Source organism: Pseudopipra pipra, chromosome Z (genome assembly GCF_036250125.1).
Source record: "Pseudopipra pipra isolate bDixPip1 chromosome Z, bDixPip1.hap1, whole genome shotgun sequence".
Lineage (NCBI taxonomy): Eukaryota > Metazoa > Chordata > Aves > Passeriformes > Pipridae > Pseudopipra > Pseudopipra pipra.
Window position 1 is genome coordinate 68,856,149 of NC_087581.1, and position 27,064 is coordinate 68,883,212.

General features: G+C 41.9%; 1 protein-coding gene across 7 annotated transcripts in view; it reads right to left on the reverse strand.

Moving 5' to 3' along the window:
• Nucleotides 1-27,064, reverse strand: part of NRG1 (neuregulin 1) — a 452,970-nt gene that overhangs the window by 134,375 nt on the left and 291,531 nt on the right. For all 7 annotated transcript variants that reach the window (XM_064642123.1, XM_064642117.1, XM_064642122.1 and 4 more), the window contains 2 exons: nucleotides 13,948-14,125; nucleotides 7,763-7,887 (listed from right to left, as the gene is read on the reverse strand). In XM_064642123.1, coding sequence (XP_064498193.1) covers nucleotides 7,763-7,887; nucleotides 13,948-14,125 — 303 coding nt within the window. The remainder of the gene's footprint in view (nucleotides 1-7,762; nucleotides 7,888-13,947; nucleotides 14,126-27,064) is intronic.

Consider the following 27,064-nt stretch of genomic DNA (forward strand, 5'->3'; position numbering starts at 1 on the left):
AGTGGCAACAGGAGAAATCACGCAGATGGCTCTGTTTCTGGAAGTCGTCAGTGTGAGTATTCACTCCTTATGCTTCTAGGCAGTTAAATTTTGCAAAGACATGTTCCTGTTCATATCACTTGAACTGCTGGTGAGTACAATAAAGTCACTTGACACTTCAGAGAAATCTTCTAAGTCACACATGCAAACCTTGTCCCTCATGGACTGCTGGGGCCTCTGTGATGGAAATGAAACTGTTGCTTTGCTGAAGAGATTAGAAAAGTTGCTTTTCCATACTGGTTCTCTATATATCTCCGTACGCTATTGCCAGTTACATACTTGGGTGGACTTCTTGCACACACTTGTTGAACTGGCTGATGGCTAAGTGGGGTGATACTGCCATGCTAATTTCCTAATGCAAAATGCAGATGGGAGAAAGCAGAACATAGAAAGCCTTTCTTTAGGCTTCACAAACTTGTACAGAGACCTTGCTCCAATGACAGCGTCGATTTGTGAGTGCTCTGCTGTCCCCACAAGCCACAACTGTGTGCAATTTCTTAGGTGTGAACAAATCGCTCTTCAGTTGTATTCACCAATAATCTTGAACTTCTCCAAGTTCTCAAAAAACATTTCAGACTTTTAGTGGTGCAGCTCAGTGCAGCTGCACAAGTTTCAACTCTGCAGCTGGAGAAACGTCCTGAATGCCAAGAAAAAAGCCTTGCCCTGAATCCTCAAGGCACACCAAGAATCCTCTGGTAGGTCAAACAAATAGAATAGAAAGAGCCTCATAAGAGATTTAGGAAAAGGAAACTCAGGAATGTTTTTACTCTGTTTTGTGGATCTGGATTCCAGTTCTGTTCACTGTCTCCAGAGTTCATAGAAACTTGACCAGAGACAAAGCTCAGTCCAACTATTTTCCCTTCAACATTCCTCTCATTAAATGTTAATGCTGATCCTGTATTTCAGTTTCTTACATGCTAGCTCTTCTTTTTTTTGTACTTTTTTTCCCAAATTTGTTCCAGCTTTCTTTGGCAAATCTATTGTTTACCTGGTCAGTAAGTCCCAGTTTCATCTCACTAATGCGAGAGAATGTGTTATGCAGTACTTCCTTGACAGCCAGTGATGTGTGGCATGTAAGTGAGTACTGTAAGTAAAATTTTTGAGGTCAAAACCTTTGCATTAGGTCTTGAAACGCAGTGGCCTGTAGCCAGGCAGCTTTCAGGACCATTTTCTGGGTATAGAGGCAGTTTGCTGTTGTGCAGCTGAGTTGTCTGAGCAATTAACCTCTCTTAGTCACAACAGGAGACAGGAACAGGTCTGACAGCTGTGTAGCCCAGCATCTGGCACAACTGGAGCAATTTTTTCCTTCACCATTAAAGAAACCATGTTCCACTTATTGCCTGTGCTGAGCTTGATGAAGCATTTCTTACTGGCACCTCCCCAGCCCAGCTGCGTCAGTATGAACGCTGACGGGAAGCTTCCCTGCAAGTGGAAAATACAGCCAGAGCCTCCTACACCTGAAACGTGCTGAGAAATACATTTGGAAAACATGTGGCAAAGTCACACATTACCAAGTCCCGCCAGTAACATTCATGTTAGTAACATTAACAGTGGATGCTAACGTTTGGCAGTTGCAACATTTGTGTGCATTGCTTACTGGAGACAGTACACCACAGCAGTAAGAAAGGCATTTTACACTACCTGAGAAGGCTAGCACACAGCCTTCTGAACAAGCTAGCACAAGCTATCTTAACACAAAAAGCAGAGAAAAAAAAAGGCTTCTCATAGGAGGCTGTCAGTGCTTGCCTGAGATGAAAGAGCTGGAAGCATTTTTCAGTCCTGATACTTTTGCTGCCGAACTCTGCCAGGGTGTGGAGACGGCAGTCTGCAGCCCTGTCTTCCTCATCATGTTTAACTCCCCATGAGGAGCAGCTACCTCAGAGGCTACATCCAGTTCTGTCCCCTGGCACTTCTAGGAACACTTAGTCTTGGTGGAGTGCTGTTTCCTGAAACTGGATATGTTTGTGCTGGGGGTTTCTTTTGTAAAAATATTGAAGGATAGATGAGAGATCCTTGTTTGGGGATGCTTTAAAGGACAGGTCCCTGCAGCCTCTCAGTCCTATTTCCTTAGTACTCTGACCAGCAGTATCTCCTGCTTTGTCTCTGACATAATGAGGAAGCAAGAACTCCTTCAACCCCCACAGGACTCACAGCAATGCCACCACCTTGCTGGCCTTGATATCTTGATCCATCCTTCGAAATAGGGAGCTTTGGGCTGCTGAGAGGAGACAACTCAGTTCCTGGGCAGGAGATCCTTCTTCTCAGGGAAGACCTTTTCTCTAGGGATAACCAAATATTTAACAGCCCTATAGCTGCTGTTCTGAACAAGCCTGTTCAAGCTTGCAAGTCCTGTGCAAGACCTCACAGCCCTTTTTTTACCCTCAGTTAGTTATCAAAGGCCTAGTGCAAAAAGCCTGCTCAAGCAAACTGAAGGGAGCTGGTTGATCTTGTAGGTTTTAATTCAGGCCTCGAAGGTGGTGGCTCTGGGCACCCTGAGAGGGACAACAACCTGGGCTCTGTGGGGGATTCAAACACCGTGAACACCACAGTTAGAGCTGCAAAAAAGCTTTCTGTCACCCTGAGGCGTACTTTGTGACAGTGATACAAGTTTTAAGCCTTTTGCATTGGTTGTGCTATTCAGGTGACACCACCTGAATTATATAAAGATTGACACAAGCTAGTGCACACCTTGAGGAAAGGGGAGCATTTGAGACTCTGTATTTGGTCTACAGATGGCAGGGTGGGGAGCAGGTGTGTAGAAGGTCAGTAAGACCACAGTCCGAGGCCTCAGAGGCATCCAGGCACATGTGGTCAAAGACACAGAGAGATCCAACTGCCAAACTAACTTTTTGTTTCTTAAAACTACCATACTTTTTGCCTTTTTCCTGGAAGAAACTACTGACCTGAATTAGACTAAAAGAACACTGCTCTCAATCCTAATAGGTCAAACTGCAAGGAAAGGCTTAAGAGAATTGCTATACCAAACTGAGTGATGGCCATACTTCTTTCTGTGTGAAGGACCAAATCAGTGACATTGGCCCAGGCATGCTGATTTGCACCAGTTGAGAATCTGACCCATTACAGCCAGTTCAAAACAACCTATGGTCCCAACTCACCTGTAACTGCGCCAGGGAGAAGAGATACCCTGATCCCCTGCTTAAATCAAGTCTTGGAAAGAAGATGGGTCTTTTCTTGCGTTTGAAGTATTTCACAGTTGGTCGCATGGTTTTTGGGTGCTAGATACTGAATGTTGTTTTTAGTTCACTTATTTCTCAGCCATCTTCTTCAGGCTAAGCTATTGGCTATCTTCAGAAGAGGAAGACCAAATTAAAATTTAATGAATGCTGAATATCATGTCCTTATTGATTACTGTACAACTCAGAGCTGTTACTACTACTGCAAGTCCTATGGATGCAACCAGAAGCTTGCACAGGCCAGTGATGGTGTAGCTAATGAATTTCCCAAGGCTTACCTCTGCTGACATTGGGGTGCATGAGCAGATCACCTGAGTATTTCTTGTACTCATCAATTCAGGTAAAGTTGTCCCAGCCACTCCCGCTGATGAGTCAAATTACATCAATTCACTTTGCACAGACAATACCCTGCACACAACCCAGAAGTTATCCACCACCGTAGGCTTCTAACCTCACCAATATTTCTGCATGAATCCACCCTTTCGCATCCTGAGACATGTTGGACAGCAAACAGCCTCAGAGAGGTGAAAAAAAAATCAGGTCAACAGGTTTTAATGGAAAACACACCACATTCAGCTAGAGCGTGCTCGACACTTTAGAAAAGAAGATCACTGTGCTAGTTGCCTAAAATAAGGGGGTTTGTGAGAAAGTTTTAAAACATGAAATTGAAAGCTTTGGTTGTGGTGTGAAATATTCTGTCAGTGTCATTTATTAAGCATAGTCTTATGTTCATGAGAAAGTCCGTGAAAAATTCACAATTAGAATTTTGCCTGGATAAGGTAACAAATCAGGATGCGAAAGAAAAAAAAAAACCCAGTTGCTATTGCATTAGCAAACCTGTGCACTATGTATACACCGCCAGGAGAACTTCATACCTCTATTCTGACCTCAATTACAATCTTTCTTAGGGATGTATACATGAATATGAGTGAACAAAAATAAGAAGGCAGCTCATATCCTGTGGGCAAGTTATACTCATTATAAATTTAAAAGAGAACAGAATAGCTCCCATCGCTTGCTATTAAGACTGGTTAAAATTGTGTTTATCTAGCTATTTTTACATTTGTTGCATTTTTAACCCACACATATGGCTCTATAGACAAGGCTTTATGTTTCTTTCAGTAAAGTTGCGAAAATTTAAAAGTCTGTGAAGGTTAATAGAGTTTGTGTGGGGCGTGTATGCTTATGTGTAGCAAAAGCTTGCATAAGAGCAAATTTGGCAGTTTTAAATAACAGCAATGTTTATAATAACAGTAACAAGAAGGACAGGAGTTACTATTGCATTGACTGTTACTGTTTCAGACTGGAAAATTTACCATTTCTGGAAATGAGACTGGGGAAAATTAAGGTCTTTACTCGCTGAAAACAACAAAGAAATTTTTACAACTGTTTTATTGAGAAATACTCATTTTTCTGTGTTTGGAGCAGAGAATTGAATTCAGCAACTTTCAGACACGTGACCTGAGTGGTAAATGCTAGGCTTTTCCTATACTTGGGGAAAAACCCCAACACATTTGCCTTGTTGTTCATATGTTTTTCCTAATGCCCATTGCTAGCTGATGTTAGAGATAAGACATCATGTTAGACAGTTCTTTGGTCTGCCCCTGGAGTTGTCTTTTTTAGCATACACCAGCAACAATTTCAACTAAAACAGTTAAAGTTTGACAAATTTTAGGGACTTTAAACCAAGGTTTTTAAACCAAAAAGCACTAATCTTTTAGTGGAAATAAAAATAACCCCCTTTCCAGAAAAGCCATCACCTCCTCTACCCTCAATCTTAAAGTACCCAGCACAAAGAGAAAGAAGGACTTTGTTTGCAGATAACAGGGCACGCATAATAAACATGACCAGGTGAGGTCACCAAATTAAAGCTCATAATTTAAGTTACGGTTCTCATATCAGAGCAGACCAGTATGACCATAAGAAAGGCAGGCACTCTGATGCATTTTTCTTCACCTCATTGTCATCCCATCTGCTGGAGGTAGAAGAAAGCAATCTCTCTGCCTACCTTGAGAGATTCAGCCCATTCAGATATCCAAACTTTAGTTTTCTACAGGGGCTCCTGGGCTGCACTGGACCCCAAGGGCTTCTCCAAAAGCCCATTAACAGGTAGTAACAAGTAAGGGTTAAGGATACTGGTTTCTGTTTGTTGTTTTGGGTTTTTTTTTTGTTTGTTGGTTGGTTTTTTGTTTTCATTTGTTTGTTTGTTTGCTTGTTTGTTTTATTTTTTTTTTTTTTTAAATTTAAAACTCTTTCTCATGAACAGTGCAGGACCCCCCAGATATACAGGACCTGAGTAATGACTGCCCTTCAGGGCTCATTACCGAGTTTGGATCTCAAATCTGTCATTAAGCTAGCAAGGGGAAGAGGTCAGGGAATGTGGGGGAAGGAGGGGTGAGGAGGTCACCCATGCAGGGGGTCTAGCCCTGTTTGCAAAGCAGATGTTGCCCTTTGAGGCCTTAGGGATCTATTGCTCTTAAGTCACCAGATGTTGCCCATGCTGTTCCTCAAATCCAGGTGGAAAATTCCATCATTAGTAGGAAAATTATGAACAATTTTACTGGCAATTTATAAGTAACAATAAGAAGAGGGGGTTCAGATGTATGTGTAGCAAATAAATACGCATGATTGATTTATTCATCCAGTGAATGCTGCCATGCCTGAGTGTAGATTATCAAATATCACTGAGATGTTCCAGTTCAGATATCACTGAGTTTCCAGTTCAGATCTTTACAGACAAGAGCCAGCTGCCCCATTTAGACTGGATTCAAGTTTGCCTTGTGTTCAAGGGAGTTTGCATGCATGCCTGTGTTCTAAACAACTTACATTTCGTAACATAATTAGACAGATTCTAACATATGTGTTATAAATGCACATAACAGGGCTTGCCCACAAACATTTTCAATCAAGACCAAGCCCCTGTCTCCCAGCAGCAGGAGTGTTTTGCGGTCATTCAGCACAGACCAAAAGGAAGTCGAAAAATCCATGTCATGAAGCACAGGAATGAGGTCCCACATGCACTCCCCAGCCATGACACCATTCCTTGTCTGGGAGAGTAATAGAGGACGGTCAGGCATTTTTTTTGCATTTATCTGTATCACTGCCCAGGCACAGTGCCTACAGCTGAGTTTTGGAAACTCCAGTATCTTGGAAACAGTATGGGAGCTTTCTGTGTAAGCAGCTAATGAGCAATCAAAATTTGTATTCATGGAAACCAAGAGCATCTACAAAGCTACACAGAAACACCTACCCATTTTTCCTCCTAATAACACTCCAGTAAATAACACTTGATCTTTTATATCAGTCTCCTGACATCTGCTCACGATTATAATACCATACAGCTAGTATGAAATCTTAGCACTTGAGATTCTTTAGTTGATGAAACAGAATAGCAAATACACAAAGTGAATGCAGTCAAGCAATTGCTGTGTGACTACAAAACTGCAGATAGCCAAAGACAAATCCCACTGGAAAAGATCTACATTTGTTTTTCTCTTTATTTAAATGCCTGTCTCCCATTTCGGAGCACAATGTGAAACAGAAAAGCATGCCTGGTAAATTTACATTGCTACAACATTAAACCCATCTAAGATATGCATGGAACTTCAGCTTTGTTTGCTAATGAGGGCATGTTTGATACTTCACAGCCGGCTGGAGTTTGAATTATTGGATCTGAATTAGTCAAAGTCACACTTGGAAAACAAGATTTCAGCTGAATTGCTGCCTCCATGCCTCTCCAAAGGAGAAACAGTACTGCTAATACATTTGTGTAGAATGGAACACTCAAAAAATTTCATCAGAAGCAATTGGAACTTCCTATAAGTGAAATGGCCCTGCAAAAACAGTAATCTATAATAGCTGGAAATTTTTTGGGTAAGTCTGAGTGCTATCTGCCTCATGACAAGCTCTGCTCCTCAAGAAATAATTTTAAATCACAATATCTATATCAAAATACTTGAATTACATTCAGACCTTTAAATAGTATGTCTTCAGTTCCATTCATGCCTTTGTATTTATCATTTTAGAAATCAAAAGAAAAACCTATCAGCATATGTGAAAGTAAAAACAGTGGCAATTAGAGCCATACAATTATTACTTAAGGAGGGGAGTGCTGGTTTAGCAGTTCAGACTATGGCATGTTTTAGGTTAAATAAAGGCTTCCCCACATGCCTATAATGCTCCCACTGTATATTATGGGAAATAAAATAATATTCCCTTCTCTTCATCTTCTTCTTGTCTTGACTATTTAGACTGTATCTTAGACTTGGTGTTATACAGAAAATGCTGATCTGTCCTGAGACATCTGTAGGAGACATTCCATTTTTCCGCATAAGGAAAATCGAACATCTCAACTACACAGACTACAAGTCAGGCCCGACCACTTTTCTTAGTACCCCTAATAGATTTCAGTGTTTCCACTTCCACTTCACTTGCAAAGCTTTCCCCTTCTCCAAACCCTTTTGTCCTGATGGCAGCTTTAATACACGGTCTTCCTGAATGTGATAGTAAAGTAAAAAGTCGAGCCTTACCGTTGGTGTCTGTGATGATAACACTGGCTTTAGTACTGTCATTTCCCAGCTTGCTGCTCACTCTGCATACATATTCCCCAGCGTCAGCCAATGTGGCTCTGTAAATGTGAAGCTCAGAGTATTTCCTGTAAAATCAGGAAAAAGAAAAAAACACATAAACATGCTGTACTGGAGTAACAGTCACTGCACCAACTAATGTACTTTCCCGCCCCCCCCAAAAGAGAATCTTGTCTTCCATTCTTACTGACAGATCAACACTACCCAGGTTTGAAAGAACAGAGGAGAATAAAAAAAAACATCTCTCTTAAAAGTTTCTGGAAAAGAGGCACGTTTATGGACTTAAATAAAGATACTTATTTATGCTTTTCTGTATGAGAGAAGTCTTTGCTCTTAAAGGAAATCTGGAAAACAACCGTCCAACAACCATCCTCTCACAGTCAAACTGTTGGCTATTCAGATGCCACAGAGATGGGTGCAATACTAAAAGAGATTACCCTTTCCTACAGGTTCATATTACCAGCAATGGAGTTCTGGGTAAATATGGTAGTTCCTAACATCTGACTAAATAATCATGAGATTAGGACACATCACACTCTAACTCCAATAGTAAGTCATTCTCCAGCGCTAACAAAAAATCATGGGCAGGAACACAATTTGCATGAAGCTACATTTTGTTCCTGGCTCAGAGATGTAATTTGATCAGTCTCCAAGGTCTTAAGATTAGATTTTAAAATGCAGAACTCCTGCCTACCCATTAATTTCGTAAGAATATGTTCTGGTGTCATTCAAAGGGTCCCCAACTCGTAAGATGGCAATAATCCCATTATCTAAACTGCAGAGAATTACTAGCTTGGGGAAAACGCACACATCATTACCGTTCCCAGTTACTGTTTGAAAGAAGTGCTTTGGGGAATTTTCTGTCTGTAGTAAAGCCTGCTCATTTATCTACAGAATAGTCACTCAGAGTGCGTGAGCATTGGCTTTCCTAAATTGGCTTACCCTGACTTGAAGGACGGATACCCAGGAGGCATAGGTTGTTCACTCTAAAAGCTTGCCATCATGTCTAGCTATGAGTGCTGAGCTAAACTATGTTTGGGGAGCCACTTTGCTCCAGCATTGCCATGTCTCCCAACTCTCCACGCAGAAATCACAACTGGTTACCCCTTCTGGGAATCACTGAGCAGGGCTCAGTTCAGACCACAAACAAGTCTGTTGTAGCAGGGGGAGCTTCTGGAGCAACCAAAATGTTCAATGTCCCTTTTCAGCCCATCCTTGCAAGACACCCCTCGCTCCAGCACAGGAGACTGTCCCATCTGCTACCAAACATCTGCTTATCGGCAGCTCAAGCTTCCCTGCCTCTATGTGAAGGTTTTACTGCTGAGGAGTCAGCACTGTGGCCCTTCTGGAATGAGGGCGGTGTGATAGGTGGACACCTCTCTGCTAGAAGCCCACATCACGAGAGTTTCCCCTCATATCATGATAGAGGACTGCTTTTTGAGGCCACTGGGCTTGCAAGAAGGAGGAGCAGCCAAGGCAGGATTAGCGATTTACTCAGGTTTACTGAAATGGTGCAGAAATGTGTAGCTGAGTATTCAGGCTCCCTTCTCAAAGTTAGCAGCCCAGTTCCCAGTGTAAATTAATCAACTGGGCTGCATTTCAGGTGGCATACAAGAACAGACTTTAGCTGGTGGCAACCATGAACATACGAGAAAAAAATGTGGTAGAGGCACTGACAGAAACGTCTAAAAGTTGAATGCTACTGTATCTTTGTGTGGAAATTTTGCACCTGACTGACAACTGTGCTTATACAACAGTGAAAATGGCCTGCTCTTTAATATTCTTGCCAGCCATCCACATACCCACCTTTGCACGGGCCTGTTAAGGGCCTCACCAGGAACATCTTGCCGTGTTCTATAGCACCTAACAGCTCGTGTGGACATGTGATATTTCCTGTATTGCACAGGTTATCTTTCAGCCATACCTGCAGACACTTATCTAGATGGAGAGCAAGCTGTAGCCTCGGGAAGCTCCAGAAGGCAATGTAGACAGGCTTAGTTTTTTGAAGAACTCACTTTAACCCAATGAGAAGGAAGAAGCAGAGCTGCAGCTATATCACTTTAATCTGGGCACCCATTGTATATCTGTTGCAGTCCTCTTCATATATTAAGTAATATTGAGGCAAATAATTTTTGTGGTATGCTTGGCTTTGTGAAGGGACTCTTTGCCCTGCACATTTATTTTAATCGGTTTTGTTTTATGTGATACTTATGGGAAAAGGCAAGGAATTGTGTCTTCCTTTTATGATTTTATTATCATATTAAAATAGGTGAAGCAAACAGGTTTCTTACAAATCCATTTCTAACCAGCCAAATTTACTCTTGTTTTTAGAAAAAACTCTGTAAGGAGTTTCGTCTCTGAGAGTGGGAGAAGTAATATGAATATTTATAGCTTTAAAAATATCACTGAGATGTATCAGGACAGAATTCAAAACAGTCAGAGCAGAAGATGACTCATCAATGGCTGTAAATGAAGCAGTTCCCTAGCAATACTCCAGTAGTACTCACTTAAAGCCCCTGATAAGGGATCTTGTATTCAAACGCTTGTCCTTTTCTCAAACTATACCATGCTCCTCCAAAAAAAAATCCCTCTCCCTGTAAGATTTGCTTCTGCTGTATCTTTAGCTCATTGCCACTATGACACTGCTGAGCTTGTATTCTTACACGAAAGGGAAAGAAATACATCTGCAGAATGCAGTCCCAGCCCACCTTATCTGACTGCTTGAATTCATTTTGCTTCCAGTCTCCATCTGTCATCCAGAATTGCCTGTCTGCAGGCAAACATCCAGGCTAAGCTTGGATGAAGCTCAAGGTACAGAGCACACGAGTTTTCTCGTGCACTGCTGCATCCAAAGCCATCAGTTAGATGAAGTGGCAAACACCTTGCCTCTGCGGCAAAGAAACCCAAACATCCAACCCTGATAAAGGAGTCTCTTCCTATGATGAAGAGCACCTGACCCTGTACAGCACACAGTCCAAACCAACAATGTACAGGTCTCACCTGCGTTTGAAATCAGACAAGGAAAATGAAATGCTGTCCGTACAAGGGGACAGACATGGGAAAACTCAGCTAGCAGGTGAAAAGCATTTCTCTGATGCTTGATTTTTTTGTGTATCTCCACTGTCACAAATAGCTTAGAGTTTGGACATACAAATCAGTCAGTCACAGCATCCTGAGTCATATGCAATCGGCAGCAGAAACTCTCTGACTTCATGCTCTTACTCTGACAAATCTGAGGTAAAAAGTGAGTGCTCTAAATGCCCTTCATTAAAATTTAAAGTCACTCGGTTTCCCTTGACTTTCTAGTGTAATGAGAAGGAGCACAGTCATTTAGTGTGATTCACCTGCTCTACTGTCATAGAAGCATAAAATCACAGAATGGTTAGGATTAAAGATCATACAGTTCCAACCCTCCTGCTGTGTGTAGAGACACCTTCCACGTGGGCAGAGACACCTTCCACTTGATCGAGTTACTGAGAGAGCCCCATTCAGCCTCATCTTAAACACTTCCAAATATGGGGCATCCGCAACCTTTATGGGCAACCTGTGGCTGTGCCTCACCACCCTCACTGTAAAAAACTTCTTCATAACATCTAATTTAAACCTACCTTCCTTCAGTGCAATGACATACCCCCTTGTCCTGTCATTACACACCTTTGTAAAAACTCCCTCTCCAGCCTTCTTGCAAACCCCCTTTACCTACTGGAAGGCTGCTGTAAGGTCTCCCTGGAGCCTTCTCATGTCCAGACTGAACAGCCCCAACTCTCTCAGCCCCCCCCCCAGGACTGCTGCTCCAGCCTTGTGATCAGCTTCGTGGCTTCCTCTGGACTCACTCCAACAGTTCCACATCTTCCTTGTCATGAGGACTCCGGAGCTGGATGCAGCACTTCAGGTGGGGTCATCACAACCTGTCATATGATATTTTCCTTGCCTAGTCCAGGTGCTAAGCTAAGGTCCTGAGATTCTGAGATAGATACTTCATCATACTGTCATATATCTGCAGTTTGTTAAAAACCCTAAAGCTATCTAGCTCTAGCTCTGGTGATTTATCAGACCTCAGAAACATTTCCTTTTCCCCCAGAATAAACAGGTTTTTTTCTGCCATCACACAATGAGAAAGGCGATTTCTTGCAAAATGTGACATTACTAAAAAAAGCACTGATGTGTCCCCAAACTAAAATCTCAAAGTAGGAAGGCAAGAAAAATCCTTCAGATGTCATCGGATATCCCTTGTCTTTCCCTCTTTTGTACTCTACGTCTAGTGTCTTTCACATCTCTAACTGGAAACGCTTCTCAGTTCCACACTAACATTTCTAAAACAGAAAATAGAAGAAAGAAATTCCAACAATGAGTGAAATCTTCCTGACAGAGATAGCACATGGAAGTGTGAAATACAGGTTAAAGCCTGCACTCTGCCCACTTATGGTGGGTGAATAGGACTGGGGATCTTCATTTTCCAGAAAAAGGCCCAATTTTAATTCTTTTTTTTTTTTCATTATGTATATTTTGGGGAATTTTAAGCACTATTTGGCATTGAAAAACAGTCTCATGTGTTCCACATGCATTGATATCAAATTATTAGCTATCAGCAAGTGTTCTTTCAGACAGCTCCTCAAGTGTTCTTTCAGACAGCTCCTCAAGGTTTTTTGGGGGCAAAAAAAAGAGACAAAGAAGTGAGCTTGAAGAAGGCAGTTACTGATTCAATGCTGAACTGACAAAGTCCAGCCCCAGAAGGTGAAGCCCTGGCCCCAGTGAGTTTGGTCAGCATCAGCCAAAATGTAAGAGGAGAAAACATTGATTGCCTCTCACAGGCAGCACTGCCTTGCTGGGAAAGCTGAGGGGTAGGCTCTGATCTGAACATGTTCTATACAGAACAGACTGAAAATACAACTCTGACGGAGACATATGGCTCTGCAAATGAGTCCAGACAATTTGCCAGGCTATCTGCCACCTGGAACAGCTCCATTTCACAAATGCTGGAAGGAGACATCACAGGTTCCTTCTTGACGTCTGCATGACCGTGGCATGGGGACTGTGGAGAAACTGCTCTGCCCCTTTCCATGTTTCACCTTGTGCCCCAGGCTGGACTACAAGAAACTGTAAGGCAGGGCAGGATGTCTGGATTTTAACCTGAATAACTCTAAAAAGGCAAAGGTCTCTTTAATTACGGCTTCTGTTTTGCCTAATGAGATGAGCCCTGACAAAAAGTATGGGATCACTGGACACCTTGGAAGGAAAGACCACTTGCAGAGCTCACCCTAAATCCTCGGTGTCTTGCATGAAGGGAAAGCATGGCCCAGTGTAGCAGATAGCAGCCTACTGAGAAGCGTGAGAGTTGATGGGCTGTGCTCAAACAGATTTTCATAGCTTCCTTTGATGGACAAGTGGTCACAATTCAGACTTTTTAATATAAACAACAGGACAAAGACCAAACAGCAAAAGCTTTCTCCTGTCTCAGTGCACTGCGCAGTTTCTCCCCCGCAGAAACTAGGCACCACTCCATCTTCTGGCACTGGTCATCAGTCACATGTAGGGGACATTTTCCACCAGACAGGAGGATGAGATTTACAGGCTTTGGTACTCATCTGACATCTGCTGAACCATGCCTTGTTCTGCATGCACGGGAATGTCTCTGGTAAAGGACTACTGCATGCTTGCATAAGACATTCAAAGCTAATGCAGATAGCATTCAGCCCTTCTTGAGGACTAAAGGACTAAAGTGCTTGCAAAGCAAATCTCAGAACTATTCCAAAATGTGAGATCCTTTGATGGTTTTAAGTGTTCTTTGATTTTAGACAATAAATGTAAGGTACCTCTGCTCTTGTCAGTAGTTTAAAAATGACCTGTCTCCAGGGTTTACTGGTTAAAATCATAGCCTTTGGCTATCAGAAAAAAAAAAATAAATTGAAAAGGGAGAATTAATTATGAAATATTTATACCATAGCAACACTTCATTTATACATTCAGGAAAAATAACATTGGTGTCTGTTTTCTTACATTTTTTTCCTCTGTAACTCACAGCTTTTGGCTTTTTGTTACTGCAATTAACAACCTCAGTGCTTATGTTCTCATGAACTGCACTCCCCAGCCCTCCCAGCCCCATTTGAGAGATATTACTCCGTACTTACTTTTGCTTTTTTGGGATCTTGATATTTTCCGGTCTGTTTTTTTTGGTTATCTCCTTTCCATTCTTTAACCATTTGAATCTGAGTGCAGGGTACTCTGAAGTGGTTTCACACCTTAGCACCAGCTTCTGACCCACAGCAGCCTCTTGGTTTTTCATTTCCTTCAATTTGGGAGGCACCGCTAAAGAAACAAAAGAACGTGCTCGTGATTAGGCCATCCTGAGAAGGGAAAACAGTCCTAACTCAGGCTGAGCCAGGCAAGCCACAGAGAGCAAAACCCCAACCAGGCCAGCAACGCTTCTATACAAACCCCTGAAAAATAAGGATCAACTGTGCGTTACGTGTGTCGTCCTTAGAGCATAAGGGCACATTTAATGACAGCCTGGTTTGGCTCTTTGGAGTTCTCCTACGTTGGTCTTACATGCACAAGCCACACACGGCAAAGGCTCCAGGTGCAACTGACACGACAGGGAGTTAAAAGCGTAAATATAAGCTCAACAGCTTCCCTCACTTGAGGGAAGGGCTTTTGCTCCAGCCAAACATTATAACCCACATTATACATCTACCTCAAACCTCAGCTTGGCCATATCCTTTTCCCAAGGCAAGAGACAATGGACATGGGAGCCCATCGAGAGAATCAATATCAATTAAGGGTATCGTGGACACAGAAGGGGACACTGCACTGAAAAGGCTCAGCCAAGATGCTGTAGGGCTCCAGCTGATGCATCTCAATTTCTACTGTGTTGTAGCAACAAATGTTTCTCGTGTGTGTAAATCTCGAACAGGCTTTCTAAGTTAAAGACCTCTAATATTCCATACCAGTACTGATCTTTAAGACAGGCTTCACAAGAAGATGCAATCCTTCTGTGAGATGCTACCCTTCATTTGACCCCGTGGGTTAGCTGTAACCCAGCCACTGTTGTGCTCCAGTATTGAGGTAAAACACCTTGTTTAACCTTACTTCCCCTGAGGCTTAAGATAACACCTTTACCACACAACCAGGGAGGGCTAATTATGGGGAACTACAGCTGGTCAGCTGATGGCTGATAACCTCTAAGTCCATAGTGGCTCAGCTGTGCCCTGACTGAACCTCCAGGGAGTCACCATGTAGTACCTCCATCTGCAGGGCATTTGTTTCTTGAACAGCTGTAATATTGTCCAAGGAAGCAAACAGCCAGCATGGCCAAACAATCATCCATAGCATGCAGAACAGGAGCACCCACAGGGAAACCAACAGGTCTCCAACATGTCCTGTACAAGAAGACGTTCTAAAATATGGGAACATTTTTGATTATGTTTTAGTATTTTTTCCTTCTGTGTTTTAATTTTTATTCCAGTAACACGAGAGACAAGCAGCACCATCATGACCATAATTATAAAAGCTTAAATAAACAACTGATATGCACCTGACTGCTAACAAGTTGACTGCTGAAGATAGCAGCATGGCCTGTCCCACATGTGAGGCAGCCTTCCTGATCCCAGGAAAGCCCAGGGAAACCCTGGAAACTGAGCCAAGAGCAGAGCAGCGTGAACAGCTGTGGCTGGCAAAATGTGGTCTGCAGCCAGTGACCAAATGAGGTGATGCCTGACATGACACCTGCAGAAGACAGGATAGGGACAGAGCAGCCTTCCATAATTAAAAACCTTCTGACTAAGAGGAAGGTGATAACTTTTTCCATGCAGCTCTGCACAAGTCACTGGCAAGAAGTTTTAGGCTAGACATCAGCAAAAGGTTTGAGAGGGAGATGTCTCCGGGAATAACATCCACGGGGGCTGTACACACAGGGTAGGCACATGTGGCAGGGTGGCACTGGGATGGATCAGGTAAAGGCCCAGAATTTCCTGATCACAAAGAAATATCCCCCAGAATGTCTTCTCATATGTTGGTTTCCATTTCCCCCCACTCCCCAGGATAATTTTGGAAATTTCAGCGTGTTCCCAAAACGCTATGAAAACAACTTTTGCTTTTGGAAAAACAAGTGCCCACACACCATTCGGAAACCAATATGTTTAAATAAACATACTTTTATGAGTGTGTGTGTCTGCGTATATATACATACATTTACATAAGAACACGGTAAATATTGCCTGAACATAAATATCTTTTTTACCTTTTTTTTTTTTTTAAAAAAATAAATAAAATTTCCAACAAAAATAGTTAGCATTAACAGCCTTACTACCGATAGTTTCATTCTGTCATTAAAGAGTTAAGGTTATAGCCTTTTGTCACTCCATAAAAAAAGAAGGTGTGCAGAGGTGTGAAATAAAAAGGCAATATTCCTTAATTTACCATATTTCACTTACTATAGTCCTACTCCATATTTTGCATAAATTAAAAGAATAACCACGATTGCAAGAATGAAAATTTTTGTGCTTAAGACTTGAACTAGTTATTGATTTTTCTTTCAACGTAGCAATGTGTAACTGGGAATAAAAGAGAGATGCCATTTTGTTCCTGAGTTTTATTTTAATTCAATATTATCTGCTCAAAATGACTTGCAGATTTTTTCCTCCATCACAAATGTCAATGAAAAAAAGAAAAGTGTTGAATTAATATGCTCAGCTCTTGCCATAATTCAGGAGTTACCAGGAAACATAAAAGAGGATTTAATCAATGGCAGTGACCCTCACTAATTCACAGTAACTTGCTGTCCAAGCATGCAGGCTCTCCAGGGAAAGCAGTAAAAGCTGTTCACAGACATGACAGAAAAGAGATTGTTTCTTTGTTTTGTTTTGGTTTTTTTTTTTTTTTTTTTTTTGGTTTTTGGTTTTTTCTTCTTCTTCTTTTCATTTACACTATGTTTGTTTCCTTTCAGTTGCAGTTTTGCAAAAATTAATCAGACCTGCCAGGCATATGAGAAAGCCTGTGCTGATGAAACTACAGCATTGTGCACTTGGATCAAGATCAGCTACAGCTTCCACTGTTTCAAGTGGTAGCTGACTTTCATCACAGTCTGTGCCAATTCTACGGTGCTGGTAAGACAGCGGGGTGTCTGCGGGGTAAAAACACTTCTGGAGGAGGCAAAAATGCTCATAATGATAACTAGACATCACTCCCCCCGACAACTGCCTCCTCTCCCCTCTCTACCCCTTCCCCCCTTTGTCCCCACAGCATCTCCTGCCAGCTTGGCTCCTTTCCACTTCTTCTTGCCGTGCCTGTCACGTAGGACCGCTCCCACCACCGGCGAGGCTTCTGCCCACTGCACTGTGTGAGGCTGGCCCTGGTGGGCAGGAACACGGCAGCCAGGGCAAGGAAAACACCTCCTGCATCTCCTACACACAGAGGGAGGCTGAGGTACCATCCTGGACAGGAGGGCTCAGCCAAAATGAAGACGGAAGGGAGACTGACAGCGTTTCCTACGGGTCGCTTTTTGGGCAGCGCCTTTTCGAGCAGCTCTGGTACGGCGGCAGCAGAGCCCTTACCTGTGCCATCCATCATAGAATGAAAAAGGCCAGGTAGCAAAGAAAACAGTCAGATCCTGAAGAGAAAAAGCATAACCTAAGTGTGGAAGAAGCACCCTGGAAGAGGTGCTGCTTGAATGAAAGGTGTGGTGCGATCCACTTTATCCATATTTCTTGCACCAAAACGTTGTGAGGGCCTCACATTTAAGAGTCAATTAGGCACACAGAAAGGCATCCAGGCTTTTTCCACTCTCCAGTCAGGAGGTCCCTCTGTGACCCACAGACCTCCCCTGATTTGACAGACTTTCTAAGAAAGCAACAAGGGTGATAACAGCAAGAGAACACAAAGCAGCAGAGCACTTATGTCAGCAAAAGCCCCACACAGTTGGAAGGGTTTAACAGGCAAAAGCAAGTAAGGTGTTAGATCTTTCCTTATTAAGATGGTTTGAATAGCTGTCATTTTGTTAGCATTTTTTTTCAGAAACGTATGTCTGCTGGCCTGCATAATATCACTGCAGATAAGGAACATGCATTTCCATATTCTCTCTGCAAAAGACTCACTGATAATGTATGACTGTAGATAACTTCTCTCTGGACTTGTGAGTTTGGCAAAGCACAGCAATCTCCTCACCCTCAGTGTTTGATTGTATAGTTAATCTGCATGGAAGCTCAACACATTGAACAAATTAAACAGGAAACCTGCAAAATATTATCACACAACTACACACTCGCAGCTGAAATTCCATGAGTGGTTGTTTTTATTTCCCTGTCTTTTCTTTTCTTAGGAAGGCGCAAAGCCTTTTGAGAGTCTGAGCACAGGAATGTATTAGGCATGCTTGCCAGTAGGCACATGTGCAGAGTTTGCTGTGCAAAATTGTGACCAGCAGTTTGGTAAGTGGTAATAGAAGCCACAAGAATAACACCCATTGCCTTGGCTTCAGGCTTGTCTTTTTTTTTATTGCATAATGCTCAAGGCAGGGCAGTAATGCAAGACAAATTATATTATTTCCAAAAGCTTTCTCCCCTTGCACATGAGGCTGTTTACCATCAGCAGACCAGATTTTCTAAAGCTGTTGGTATAAAACATAAGCTATACTTTAAAAAGTATACTGCTCCTGCTTAGACAACAAGCCCTGACCCCAAAGCCCCCAAAACCCTAACCAAAGAAATAAATAAAACCCCACGATAAACAACATGATAAAAAACAATAACAACCCCCCCCCAAAAAAAAACTCTGTTGCTTCTGTTGGTTTTAATCCTCTTATTATTTTCTCAGGCAGCATTTGAATTCTGAACACTTTTTAAAATCTGGTTATTTCCTGCAAGCATGGTGAGTCTCTGTGAAGATTATGTACATGATAAAACACTGCAGGTAATGCTAGGAGATAATCCCTAACAAGCAGTTCTCCAAAATACCCGAGTAACCCAACAGGAGCTGAAGGACTGGAAAAACAAACAAATCATTTAGCTAAGCAAATGGGAATTTCTGAACTATTTTGAAAATATGGCCAGATACATTTCAGCTTCTGGGTCTTGGTATTTGAATACATATGTGAGTAGAAGAGCAGAAGGAAAAATGCAAACCTGACATGTGTCATGTAAAACCAAGATCCACAGAATATCACTCATCCTAGTGATGTTAAAAGGAAATTTTTACAGAAACTTTTGGTGTTGCAAAGGCCAAAAGAAAGGGGAATGCCAAAGGCATGGCTACCAGCATGGTCAGGAGCCAAGAGAAAGAGCAACAGAGAGACATACAGCACTACAGCCATGTTCTTCAAACACTGGAACAGCAAGGAACCAGCAAATGCCTCTACAGATCACAGTGACTACTCCCAAAAGCCAATCACAAAGCCAACTGCTACTCTGATTACCCTTACTGGGAACTCCCCTTCTCACTTTGGAGTCCGAACTCAGTGACCTCAACAGGTGTAGGTACCATCGTGCTGAAGTCTCACTTGGTCCTTTCAAAGTAATGGTGCACCAAGAACCACACAGATCTCTACCTAAAATATTTATCTGGGGTGAGATGCTTTCAAATGCATGGTAGGTCATGCCAGCGTTCGTGATTGTTTACCCCTAGCCATGAAACTGCTGTCTGACATTGCACTGGTTTTCTTTCTGTTCTCCCTGTCAGAAACCCAGTAAACCCCTCCAAGGAGAGTACCACAGGCCAACTCATAGCATAACCTTGGGAAGGCAGGATTTTCAACAGGACACTGAAAATGGACACAGGGAAGAAGTACTGTGCAAATGGAGCAGATCTCAGTACTGACCCCTCCTCCACTCTACAAGTAAAAAGCACCTCCACTGGAGCCAGAAAAAGTGTGTTAGTGACAAAACAGCATGTCTAGAAGCATCATGCCCACAAGAGAAAGCCTGAGAACACCCATTTATTCAGTGTAAAATGATAATGACAGGCTGTCCAGCCTCCTGCAGACACTCAAGATATCAGTTTCTGAGCTTAGGCCTCCTCAGAGACAGGGAACTGTGTTCAAAGATAGCCAAATGCAGGTTTTGCAAGAGAAGCTGGTTGTGACCAAGTGTCTAACCTAAAGATTATGATTTAAAGGTCAACACTTAATTTATTTACTGATAATGGTGTCTGCAGGAACTCAGTGCCTGATAGCATTAAATACTCTCCTCTGATTCACAATGCTTCAGCTGACTCCAACTGGCTGCTTCCCTGCTTTGATGACCACTGTCAATGCAAAAACCTGATCATATGGAGTAAAAATGTGGGGACGGTGTAAAATAGTTATAGCTGATATCCAATAAGTGATTCAGGGACAGCAGCTCACAAAGTCAATACAAGAATCTGCACGTTTTACAAACCTAAGAGAATAAAGGTAGACTCCAGAGCCCTTATTTAAGCTCTAAAATTAAGGCAATCCAATGTACAGAAATGCTGTGCAGGTTGAATCCTGTGGACTTCAAGGGGACTTGCAAGTACTCAGTAATTTTTACTTTTTCTTTTTTATTTTTTTTTTTTTTTTTACATGAAGCCACTTTTGATTTAGGAGCTGAATTTCAGGACTGCAGATTGAAAATGTTTGTCTCAGGTTGTGTGCCTTGAAGTCAGATGAAAGGAGGAAGTGCAGCTTGCTGCATCATACATACATCTTTCTCTTGTTTGCTCTGCAGTATAGGAATGTTAAGCACCAATTTCTACTTTTGCTTGGAAAAAAAGCCATTTAGTAAGTCACCAAACAGAGGTTAGTGCAGCTGATAGAACCACCTAAAAGCAAAGACTGCAACTGCTCTGTTAACTTGGCTGGGTCTCAGACTGTGCTGTACAGCCAGAGTTGTAAGGCTCACCAGGTCACTGGGCTGAGAGGCATGCAAAACTTAAAGTTTGGGGCTCAGCTGTGATACACGTGTAGCCACGTTGGTGTGTCCCAAGGTCATCCTGGGAAAAAAATCCTCCAAAGAAGTCATACAAATTCAGAGGTTATTTCTCTGTGTTACTGATGAAAATCCCATTCTCAGGCAACTCCCTTTTTTCTCTTTCTGGTAGAATTTACTTTTCTTAACAGCTTTAGAGCTTTAACCTTTCAATCCATGGGCTCAAAAGTGTTGCAGCCATCTCCTCCTCTCCCTCTCACATTTCATATTCTCTGGCACGCTCTTGTATTTGCCATCATCAGAAGAAAGAGATTTTTGCATGTCAAATCCTGCAAGCTTTTCAAATCCTATGCACTATCTTATATTTTGTGAATCCTGTTTTCATCTCTGGTCTCAGTTGCTTCTCCACCCTCTCAGCGTTTCTCCACCATGCTCTTTCCCTTCACAGTGTTCCAACAAAGCTGGGATGTTCACATGCAAAGGACATGAACCATTGCTTTCCAGTGATCCCAGTCTTAGAGACCCAGTTTTTGCTCCTGGCTGATACAGTGTTTTCTTGGCTCTGTAGCATTTTCTGATTCTGCAATAATTCCACTCCACAAAGTGTACCATGCCAACAAATTACCCAAATAACATCAGACAAAGTTATAGTCACAGGGCTCACAGAAACTTCCCCAGAATAATGATAATTCTCTATATTAAACAAGAAAATCAGAAGGACCTGCTGCCTATATGGATGTCTTACTAAGAAATGACAAAACACAGGGAATAGGGAGGGCCACGACAGGTGAAATTCAGTGGAAATGGTGGTCAGAAGGCAATTCCCAGACTGTGGAATGAAGAGTACCTTAATAGATCACTGCCAATAACCTCATCCCGCATGGGTTCACAGAGATAGAGTCACTGCTACCATCAATGAGCATACATGAGTAATCTGAGTCTGGGGATATTACCACTGGAAAGAATAATTAGCATACAGGAAGACCCAAAATGGAATTCACCGAAACAACTGCCTCCCCAAAGACCCAAACCATCTCCCTCTCACAAAGTTCACAGAGAGGCCACCACTTCTGACAAATTAGATGTGAAAATTTCTGGACATCCCAGGGCAAAACTGGAAGTTTAGGAGGTTCATTTTTCCGCTAATGTTTCTCCCTGCAAAGAACCACTCATCCATGTTGAAATTTTAGGCTGGGAAGGTGGAAAACCTAAGCTGAAACCTGTCTGCTGGCTTGTTCGACACGAACAGAAAGAAAATCAAAACACAGGAGTGAATTTGGAAAAAGCAAGATTAATTGGAGCATCAAAAAAAAAAGATGTTGCTGTTGCATTACCGGCTGCATAAAATATTTACAGCAGTGTGAAGAATTTTGAAACTTTCAAGACATTGATTTGCTAATGCACAAATCAAACTTAACACTGTGGGTACAGTTCTTCATTTGCCACTTTCCTTCCTCTCCTCTCATTTAAATTCTTTGTGGTCAGCTCTCCCAGCAATACTCCCTTTCTAGGATTCGTGTGGGTGTTTAGCACAGACTGTGGAAAGATGTAGGCCTACAAAAACATCTGAGTACTCAAAAACTGCATGGACAAAACCTGTGGAAGGCAAGGACAGTTCTTCCACTGCAACCTCCAAGGTTTTCATTGTCATTTCCTTCTGGTGCTGATTACAGAGAGAGCAGAGCATTTGCCAGCTCCATCCCAGCTATATAACACCTGAAAATTCAACTTCCCGTGCCTCTGCCTGCCTTAATCTCCACAAGGTAGAAAGCGTCGAAGGTACTAAAGGTGCCTCCATCCCTGAGTTGATTTGAGAGATCACCGCTTTCCTTCCTGCATGCTAAGGGGAAAATCACCTGGTCTGACAATGGCACAAGTGTGACACACCCACAGCAAAAGGATGTGCTGTTCCCCAGGGACATGGCACAACTAGTCCAGATCACTTCACTTGATACAAGTGGCCGTCACGTGGAAAAGTCTGTTAGAGAAACATTTTTTTCTTTTTCTTTTTCTTTTTTTTTTTTTCCAGAAGGAGTACAAACAGTTTAGCCAATGAGCCAGAAGCCTTTGGACTCATTTCAGGAACTGCAGATCTCGATACACCTGGGCATTGCACAAAAATCAGGAGCTCAAACCCAGCTCAGCAAAAATCTAAACATGGCTTTTAACATTACGGACCTGCACAGTATGTGGAGAGGATCTAATCACGTACACTTCACTATAACATACATGAACTCCACATTTATACTGTGCAGGTATGGCAGAACAGAAAGGGAAACTGCAGTGAAAAGGAATTTATGCCACATCTGTTGTAAAATGCACAGGCTATCTTCAGACAAACAAAAACTTCAACAAAATTCCCACGAATAAATAGTACTGAATACTTGCAAACAGGAACAGCTTGAAGAAAGATATAATTAAAAGCATCTCTGTTGGCTAAATTATTACACAAGATTAGACATCCTTTTAAAGGTCAACCTTCAAAAAATCCATAAGCACATGATCGGTAAAGCACACAGAAACATGCCATGGTCCAGCAATCACTGGAGGATTGGCAAGACAATTTATGAAACTCTGAAACGGTTTTGGGACTCTAGGCAAAAGTTAAAAAATTATGCAGGGATAATTACATGTCTTTTTAAAAGTGTATTCCAGATCAACCGTTAAGTGCTGGAATTGCATACCAGGAAACGTGCGTGAATGGTAACTAGTGGTCCACACAGGAATGGAATCATCACACGAATACAGAAAAACTGTAAAACAGATCTCCAGGCCATCAAGTCCAGCCTGGCCCACAACAATCTAGCCCATGCTACTGGGTAAAACTTTCGTCAAAATCCTTCAATGGCCTTAAAATCTAAGACTGTGTGAAAAAGACTAAAACATGCATCAAACAGTTAGTAAATATGTAGCATTCTGACCCTTGTGACTGTGGCCATCAGTAGGTTCTGTCAGGGAGGAATTAAAGCTTTTATTGTAGGACATTCCCTACATGCATTCCTTATGTAGAAGCTATAGGTGAAGTTTGTAGAGCAGCTCAAATATATGAAGGGTAGTAAGCAATGTGCATAGTTTACCGAGTCTTATTCCCCAATCTAAACTCTGCATTAACAGAACAGAGACAATATGGTAAATTTTAGCTAAAAAGGAGTTGGAGAATAAATTCCACGTAAATTCTGAACAGACTGCCAGCAAAAAGAATAAACACACAGTAAAACAAGTAAAACTCCCTTCCCCCACTTCTTCTTTTAAGCTTACAAATGGTTTTGGTGTCACAGTTTTGGATAAAATCACAGCCTGAAAATTGATTATATCAATTTTCCAGTATCCAGGGCTTTATTTGCTATACGATAAGAGCTGAAGGCCCAGCACAGTACTAAGGTAAAATTCAGGCCCTGTGAAAATGAAATGCTTTGTCATTGATTCGTTACAGCTAGACTTTCACCCCAGAAGATGGAGAAATGTGCTGTGGTCTTTCTGAGGGGAAAAAGTAGAGACCTTATCTATATCCAAATTTGCAGATATCCAATTAAAAAATAAATCAATTTTATGTAAACCAATGCAAAGCTTCAGTGTGAACACATTTAAACCAATTTAAAGCTGATTTATGTTTAAACTCACATTAAAATCAATTCCTTAACAAATTAAGTTGAATCAATAAACTTCTGGATTAAATTAGTCCTAACAGGTATTTCTAGAGGCAATGCTCTGTCTGCTTGAATTGCATTGATTTAAGAAACCTGACTTTAATGGCAGTGACTTTGTGTGTTAACACTCGTATGTGTTAATCTGCATTCATCATCCAGGATAGAAAGCCATCAATGTGATTATAAAGCTCAGCACAAAAGGACAAATCAGACCAATGTTCCTCCCCTTTCCTAGCCTCCATTTTGTTTCATTTTCAAGGATGATAGCCTTGTGCACAACGGATTCATTTTGCTACCACTGAGCAGGAGATTTTTGCATACCATCCTCTGTGATTTATCTGTTCCATATAATTTCTATTAAAAGTTTCAGTTTGTTGTTATTCCTGCAACAGGAAACTTTTCCTTTGCCTTTACTTCTTATCCACCTCAGTCATGAATCACCTGCACTGTATACACATAGCATCCAGCACAAAGTGTGCTTCTTTCCTGCTGAGAAATTACTGAAGAGCACTAACAGAACAAATGCAAGCCAATCTGCAGCAAAGCTGTTTTCACCACAGAGTCCCACCAGACCTCAAACCAGCTCTGTTGAGGTTTGGACAGCTGAGCTGCAAGGAAGGCAGCAACCTACATGGTCCTTACTACACCAACAGAATGAAAGGTCTCATATGAGGATACTCTGAGACAACTCCCCAGGGAAAAGTTAGAAAAAGCAAGGAGGTTCCCACCCAGTAGTGTTGGTGCCACACTGCAGCAGTCCAGTGGATTTCTTTATTTCTTGCAGAATCAGAAATAAAGTAAGGTCTCCAGCCTCATCACATATGGCCACTGTGCCTCTCTGAAGCTATCTGAAGTAAACAACTGCAAAATCTGTTAGAGGAGGTGCTGCTCCTTGTCAGGCACAGGAGGGATGCTTCCCCAGGCAGTGAGATGAGACTGAAGAATGAAACCGGAATCAAATCTCCCTTAGAGACCATCTGCATACTGTTCAGACTAATTCTTATACAGTGTCACTTTTTTCTTTGTTTAACTAGTCTTAAAAAAAAAAAAAAAAAGCCCCCAACAATCCAAAAAAAAGAAAAAAAAGAAAAAAAAGGAAAAACCCCACAAACCAGTCTTTCATAAACTGAACAAAACCATATTATCCTAAAAAGATGGTTTCATGTCAAGTTGCAATCTGGATTTTCATTGAAAATAGCATGTAACAGGCAGAATGCATAACTTTCTCCCCAACTGTGCTGAACTCTAGGGGGTTGCCAGTCATCTCTTTTGTCCAGATTTTCTAGAAGACATGAGAAAGAAACTCATATTACACAAATAAATCAGAGATAAAAGCTTGATCCTAAGAAGGTTTGGGAAAACAGGGGGTTACAATAGAAACTATTATGCACCCCCAGCAGCGGAACTGGCAGGTATATGAAGTTTCCTGTAAGATTCAGTCCTGCAAGGTGGCAGGACTACAGGGCTGTCTCACAAGAAGCCCAGTGGCAGGCAGGGTTCACTCCCTAGTGATGTGCAAATGCTGAGTCTGCCATTTACCTAAAATAATGCATTCATACAATTTGGCTTTCCTATGATATTTTTTTTTTACCTCTGGCTATTCTCTAGTAGATTGTTCCATTGCACATGAAGCAATGTGCATATCTCTGCCTAGAAATGCCCATTTATTCTCTTTTGTCGTGGACTGGATGATGGTCTGAAGTCCATTGAGCAGACCAGGACTCTCTCTTGGGTCTCACAACACTGTGTTGTGTTTGAGTGTCACAACCTCCAAAATATTCCCTTATTAATTACAGTCTGGGATCCTACCTACACACTGGAGAAAAGATACACCTCCAGGGAGATGCAGCAATACATGGGCTGAAAACCCCCATGATAAACAGACAAAGAAAAGACACACCAGACTGCTTTCTGATGGACTGGAACTTGGTACAGTACACGAGTACAAGCATTCCAGTATTTCCTTCCACAAAATTTGTCCTACATTGCAAAGTACATAATAACAAAAGCTATTACAATGAAATCCATGAAAGACTGAGGGAGGAAGCCAAGAAAGAATCACAATAGTATCAGAAAGGAATGCTGGAAGAAGGAACATAATGGATGAGTTCACTGCATCTGCTGAAATTTAATATCCTGAGTCCCCCTTCTGGCTACAAAGGGAATTTTATGTCGGAAGCAACCAAGCAGGACACCATTATTGCTAAGAGAAATCCAAACAATCAATACAGCGAAATGTTCTGTGGAAGATAAGCATTCTGCTTTCAGAGTATTAACTCCTTCTGAATCGCTCTCTGGCTACTGAGAGATGTTGTAAAATGCAACATGGCTGAAAAACAATCATAAAAAGCAACAGTATAATTATACTGAATGTCTACTGTATTTTTCCATTTTAATAATTGCATCTTGGAAGAATTTAAGGCGTGCTTTGGACTTTACAAGATGTTATATCCAGGGCTGATGCATACTCTCTATCCCATGAGCTTCATGAATTTCCAGTAGTACATGAACAGATCAAGGATTAAGGAAAAGCAGTATCAAAACAGTGTTTTCTTGGAGCCTCCAGAACAATAAAGTATTCGTGTTGGAGGAAGTGAGCACACACTCTGTGTTCAGAGATTCTCACCAAGAGCTCTGACATCGAGTTGGGTATGCGTAGAGGATGCTCTAAATCCAGCAAAACACCAACAAAAGGATTGTCTCTGCTGGCAGTGCATGGGACCTCC